The sequence below is a fragment of the Dioscorea cayenensis genome, chromosome 18, assembly GCF_009730915.1.
Source record: "Dioscorea cayenensis subsp. rotundata cultivar TDr96_F1 chromosome 18, TDr96_F1_v2_PseudoChromosome.rev07_lg8_w22 25.fasta, whole genome shotgun sequence".
NCBI classification, from domain to species: Eukaryota; Viridiplantae; Streptophyta; class Magnoliopsida; order Dioscoreales; family Dioscoreaceae; genus Dioscorea; species Dioscorea cayenensis.
Window position 1 is genome coordinate 23,243,192 of NC_052488.1, and position 6,174 is coordinate 23,249,365.

The following is a 6,174-nucleotide window of genomic DNA, read 5'->3' on the forward strand; positions in this document are numbered from 1 at the left end:
CAATTACTAAACACATAATTTTCTTTTCTTAATTTATCTTGCTTTTGCTATCCTTTGAATCACTTTTTCCAAACATAAAAATAATTACGCATAATAATAATAATAATAATAATAATAATAATAATAATATGTGTATAATTTGAAGTTCTCCAGAACCAAGTTATTCCCTGGTTCTCTTGTGTCATAGTCTAACATTTGTCCCTTAACAACAACATAAAAAAATAACAACATTATATTGGGACACATATCAAATGATAGAGGAGAGGCCAGATTTTCAGTCTATTGGCGTCGGGTCACCTTCGTGGGATGTTAAAGTGCTCGGGTGTCGGCGTGGGCTCCACGAGTTCAATCCCCATCTCGCGAGGTGAGGGCAGCGGTCGGTGGTGGCGGCTCCCACGTGTTCGTCCCGCAGGTTCGGGCTTGTCGCCTTACTCAATTATTGATAGAGGAGAACCGGTGAATAAACTGGTTTTATAACCATACTAAATAATTTCGAATAATTTATGTAAGGGTCATGCTAGCACAAAACCATAATATTTAGGGAAAATTATTTTTTACCCCCTAACAATTTAAAAAATTCCCAGACAACCCCTCTGAGTTTTGAATTTGCCGGACAACCCTTTCTTTTTTGTTTCACTTCATTTTTTCCCCTTTCAGCTAATTCCGTCTAATTCATTTGATTGAATTCCATTTTTACCCTCAACAATGGTGGAAAAAAGCACATCATCTTTTTTAAAATAACCCAGTTTTTTCACATCTTTCAAATATTTTTTGAAAGACCTTGAAAGCCCTCACCACGGATCTCCGGGTGGCGCTTCGACCATTTTCATCACCATCATTACATTGCTATGGGTTCTTCGGGTTTGCCTTGACGATGAAGTCGGTGGGAAAGGCTCGGCCTTGAAAAGGAATGTAAAAGTGAAGAATGAATTATATACTATCATTGATAAAGATGAACATATATATATACAGAGAAAGATCTGTGCATCCCTACAAATCGATGGCGATTAGCAACAAATCAGGCTGTTAACTATAAATTAGTGATTACAATAGTATATACAAAATCTTCTATTCTTAATATAGAAGATACGGAAGATTAATTTCCTAACACCCCTCCTCAGAGTTGGACGGTGGATATCTTGTACTCCCAACTCACGAACCATAGGAATAAAGATCTCTTTTTCCCAGAGGTTTGGTTAGAACATACGCGATTGATGTCGAGATCTTACAAACTTTTGTTGTTATGGAGCCATCTTGAATTTTATCTCTTATATAATGACAATCCATTTCAATGTGCCTTGTGCGTTCATGAAAATCTTGGATTATTTTGCAATATGTAATGTTGCTCTATTATCATGATACAATTGATGAGGTTCTTGTTGTAGGATTCCCCAAATCTACGAGCAAATCCAGAACCCAAGATAACTCCTGACAAGCTCCTGCCATTGCGCGTGATACGCTTCAAGCGAAGAAAGTGAGACGGGTTTTACGCGTTTTGATTTCCATGAAATCAATGAAGGGCCAAGAAAGACACGGTATCACGTGGTTGATCTCCTAGTCGTGAGCAACACTGCTTGATCCGAGTCATAATAAGCTCGAAGTTTAAGATCACTCTTTGAGCGAAGAATAAGCCTTGACCAGGTGCGCCTTTTAAGTAACGAACAACTCGAAGGGCTGCCTCCATATGGAGCTTCCTAGGTTGATGCATAAATTTGCTAAGAATATGAACAGAATACATGATATCTGGTCTTGTGACAGTAAGGTATATCAACCTCCCAACTAATCTTCTATATTGGCTTGGATCTTTAAGCAAGTCACTATTATCAGATAATTTCAGACCTCGCTCCATAGGGAGTATCAGCAGTGCACCCAATAATCATGTATCCTTAATAATCTCTAGAGCATATTTGCGTTGGGAAGCAAAGATTCCATTCCTAGATGAGGAAATTTCAATGCCAAGAAAGTATTTTTAATTCACTCAAGATCTTTGAGGCGGAAATGGTCATGCAGAGATTTCTTAATTGTAGCAATACTAATTGGATCATTTCCAGTAATCAGAATTTCATCAACATAAATTAGAATAGCAGTGAAAGACTTGCCTTCTCTTTTAGTGAACAAAGAATAGTCGACTTTGGATTGCACATATCCAAATGATCAAAATAGCCTCACGAGAATTTTTGAGAACCATTGAGCGCTAGGGCACATTTCGGGACCATAGAGATTTATGGAGTCAGACAAAAATAAATGTTCCCTCCCCGTCTTGAAGCCCGGTGGAGACATATAAATTTCTTCATGAAGATCACACCATGGAGGAAGGCATTATTGACATCAAGTTGGTGAAGAGACCAACCATGAGTAGCGGCGAGACAAGCAAGTAGCTGGATCGAAACAAGTTTCGCGATGGGAGAGAAAGTGTCTTGATAATCCACACCCTCAATTGTGTAAAACCCTTGGCCACTAATCGTGCTTTGTATTTGTCAATGGAACCATCAGATTTGTGCTTGATTTTTGTAGACCCAACGACGACCCAATGGGTTTCTTGCGGAAGGAAGAGGCATCAAAGTCCAGTGCCATTGACTCGGAGAGCCTCCATTCGAGTTGCATGGCACTTTGCCACTCAGGATGAACTGCAGCCTCATAATAACCACTGGGTTCTGTTTGTTGACTAATTTGAGCAACAAAAGAATGATGTGCAGGTAGATAGCGGTGATATGAAACATAATTGGCCAGTGGATGGTGGGTACCTTTGGTCGGGACCTGGAGTTAAGGAGGTTGATTGATTAGAGCAAACATGTGAGCAAATGTAATCAATGAGCTTTCTTGGAGGACGGTGTGGCGGCTGGAGGCGACGGAGGAGCGGCTGAGGTTTAGATGTAGATGGGTCAAAGGAAAGAAGAGGCAGTTCGGTGAGAGAGAAATCGAGAGCAGGGAGGAGAGGAAGAAGTATTCGGAGATGCGGTGAGGGAGAAGGAGAGGTTGTAGGAGACTGAGGCGGAGTGATTATGGGTGGAGTTGAGATTTTTGGACGACGAGCATAAGTGTGAAGGATGGGTGGGGCTTGTGGTGATGATGGAGCTGGTGAGATTGGGAGAGGAGAAGAAGAAGTCGCGAGGGGATTGGACTCGAGAAAAGTGGGTCGATGGTGTGTCGTGGGCCACCAAAGGGAATTGGGCCGAGTATTAGTGGAAGGTGTGATAGTAGAATTGGTCTTGGTCAACTTATAAGGAAAAATGGATTCATGGAATATGACATCACGGCTAATGAAAAACTTTTTGGTTGATAAATTAAACAGTTTGTAAGCTTTTTGGCCGACAGGGATAGCCGGCCAATTGAAGGAAAAGAGCGATGGTCAAACTTATGGGAAGGATGGACATTAGTAGCATAGGCTAGACACCCAAAAACACGGACATGAGAAAAAGAAGGTGACCTTGAGTAAAGAAGTTCAAACGGAGTTTTGAAAGAGAGAATCGGAGAAGGGAGTCGCTTGATGATATGGATAGCAGTTAAAACACATTCTCCCTAGAATTGAGTAGGGAGTTGGGATTGGAATTTCAAAGCTCGAGCAACTTGTAATATGTGACAATGTTTGCGTTCCACAACCCCATTTTGTTGAGGTGTGTAAACACAAGAATGTTGAAAGATGACACCGTGATCATTAAAAAGAGCAGTGAGGAGAAATTCTCCACCATTGTCACTTGAAAAGTTTTGATCGAGAATCAAATTGAGTGAGAACATAAGCGAAAAACCGTTTTTAAAAGATATTGTGCTTCATCTTTTGTGCCGCATCAAGAAAAATCCATGTAAAAGCGTGTATAATCATCAACAATGGTAAGAAAGTAATAAGCACCGAGAAAAAGAAGGGTGTGATAACGACCCCCAAATGTCACAATGAATAAGCTCAAAAGGTTTTATAGAAGAAATAATACTGGTATTGAAAGGTAGACGACTTTGCTTAGCCAAAGGACAAATAGGACAAGCATTATTTGACTCAACAGAAAAATTCAAAAAGTTCTTGGCAAGGAACCTCAGACGAGATGGTGAGACATGGCCAAGCCGATTATGCCAGGTCGATGGGTGAGATGGTGAGATTGCGGGGATCGATCGGTTTGAGGATGAGGAGATATCCTGCTTTCTAGTGCCATCAAATAATACAATCCGTCACATTGTTTACCCAAACCAATCGTCCTCCTCGTAGCCAGATCCTGCAAAATACACCAATAAGGAAAGAGCGTCACGGAACAATTCAAGCCTCTAGTCAAGTCGACTCCACGGACATCAAGTTGACTTTGAATGTGAAAGCACAGATAACACATCATGCGAGATAATATCACGAATTTAGAGGCAAAGATCCTTTCGCAACAATATTTGCCCTTTCTCCGCTAGAGCAATATCTTGGTGATAATGAGCAATTTGTATATGTGTGCAATAACTTAGATGAAGAAGTAATGTGGTTTGTCGCCCCACTATCAATAATCCAATTGTGGGGAAGTGACGATGGACAAACTCGGCTTTGTTATCGCATTCACTTTAGAACTAGAGCCTTCACCTTGATTATTGAGAAGTGACAAAAAGTCGTTTGAGTTGGGCTTCGGACAAAAGCAGCTAGCAGCCTACCTTCATCTTTCGGCTTGATGCCTCAGAAACATGGTTAGCCGAATGAATATCTCTATTTGAATTTTGGCTAAAATTCTTCTTTGATTTTGGGTGGCCTGGTGGATATCCATGTAGCTTAAAACACTTTTGGGCCCAATGGCCCAAATCTCCACAATATTTGCATATAGGGCGACCTCTTCCGGAACCATGACGTCGATCTTTATCTTGGCGTCCTATGAATTCTCGTGCTTGAGGAGGAGATCCATTAAAACTTTGTAATTGTTGCTCAGTTCTTATTGTTGTAGAAGGAGTCGTCTTGCTGTGAATTGCTGCCATAGCTGCGGTGCTAGTACTTGAATCGCCGAGTGAGATCACCGAACTGAGGATGCGCTGCTTTTCTTCTTGGGTGACTAGTGAGTAAGCTTGTCGGATTGAGGGCAAAGGATTCATCAAGAGGATTTGACCTCTAATTGCATTATAAGTCTCATTCAAACCCATCAAGAATTGCATCAGTTTTTGTTGATCTGCTTGTGTTCCATATGAAGCATCTGAATATGTGGCCAATTCATCCCATAAGCTCTTCAGTTTGGTATAGTAAGCAGAGATAGAGAGTTGTTCTTGTCGAAGAGAAGCTATATCTCGTTGAATCTCAAAGATTCGAGGTGCGTTTCTTTGAGAGAATCGCTCACGAAGATCCTCCCAAACTTCATGAGCAGTGGGATAATATATCACACTGTCTGCAATTTCTGGATCAAGAGTATTGATGATCCAAGAATGGACCAGGTCATTGCACCGAGACCAAACGAAAGATAGCCTTCGTGGATTAATTTCTTCTAAAAGGAGCTTTGATAGAACCATTAATGAACCCGAGTTTGTTTTTGGAGTTTAAGGCCAGCGTCATAGCCCGTTTCCAACCAGAGTATTTGTCCCCATTCAAGGATTTGGAGACTAGAATCATACCTGGATTGTCTGAGTGGTAAGTGAAATAAGGATTTGAGAAATCTGCCTTCAAGGAATCTGCAGAAATTTCAAAAGTGCCACTTTTCTTGACAGGATAAGCAGGATGAGAAGATGGTGGAGGCAAATCTTCACCGGCCATGATGATTGAAAAAAAGATGCTACACGAAAGATTAAAGTGCAGCGATGATGAGTCAGGATCTTAGTCTCGCTCTGATACCATGTAAAAGTGAAGAATGAATTATATACTATCATTGATAAAGATGAACATATATATACAGAGAAAGATCTGTGCATCCCTACAAATCAGTAACTGATTAGCAACAAATCATGTTGTTAACTATAAATTAGTGATTACAATAGTATATACAAATCTTCTATTTTTAATATGGAAGATACGGAAGATTAATTTCCTAACAAGGAAGAGGCCGACAAAAATCGATATACTAATGAGAGATGTGTTGTACTTTAGAGAATCGAAGAAATCGGACGAACGAAAGGAGGATGAGGAGGGGGAAGATATTTGGTGTTTTGTAAGAGAGGAAGGAACGATTTAGAACTTATGTTGATCCCCTTGGAGATTCTTAATTGGTATGTGTGTCTTTTTTTTAATTCAAATTCATC

At 40.4% G+C, this 6,174-nt stretch overlaps 1 protein-coding gene across 1 annotated transcript; it reads right to left on the minus strand.

Moving 5' to 3' along the window:
* Positions 1 to 4,025: 4,025 nt before the first annotated feature.
* On the minus strand, positions 4,026 to 5,692 carry LOC120282957. The gene is made up of 3 exons (XM_039289787.1): positions 5,554 to 5,692; positions 4,615 to 5,339; positions 4,026 to 4,202 (listed from the first exon to the last, which is right to left on the minus strand). The coding sequence occupies exons 1-3, from the start codon at positions 5,690 to 5,692 to the stop codon at positions 4,026 to 4,028; spliced, it is 1,041 nt and encodes a 346-aa protein (XP_039145721.1).
* Between the last annotated feature and the right edge of the window lie 482 nt (positions 5,693 to 6,174).

What these genes read in the sequence shown, in the direction of transcription:
- LOC120282957 (XM_039289787.1), bottom strand. Translation starts at nt 5,692, where the DNA reads ATGGCCGGTGAAGATTTGCCTCCACCATCTTCTCATCCTGCTTATCCT. An exon ending in TTACCACTCAGACAATCCAG is followed by an intron (nt 5,340 to 5,553) that starts GTATGATTCTAG and finishes CTCTTGATCCAG; the next exon opens with AAATTGCAGACAGTGTGATA. An exon ending in CATCAAGCCGAAAGATGAAG is followed by an intron (nt 4,203 to 4,614) that starts GTAGGCTGCTAG and finishes TGTATTTTGCAG; the next exon opens with GATCTGGCTACGAGGAGGAC.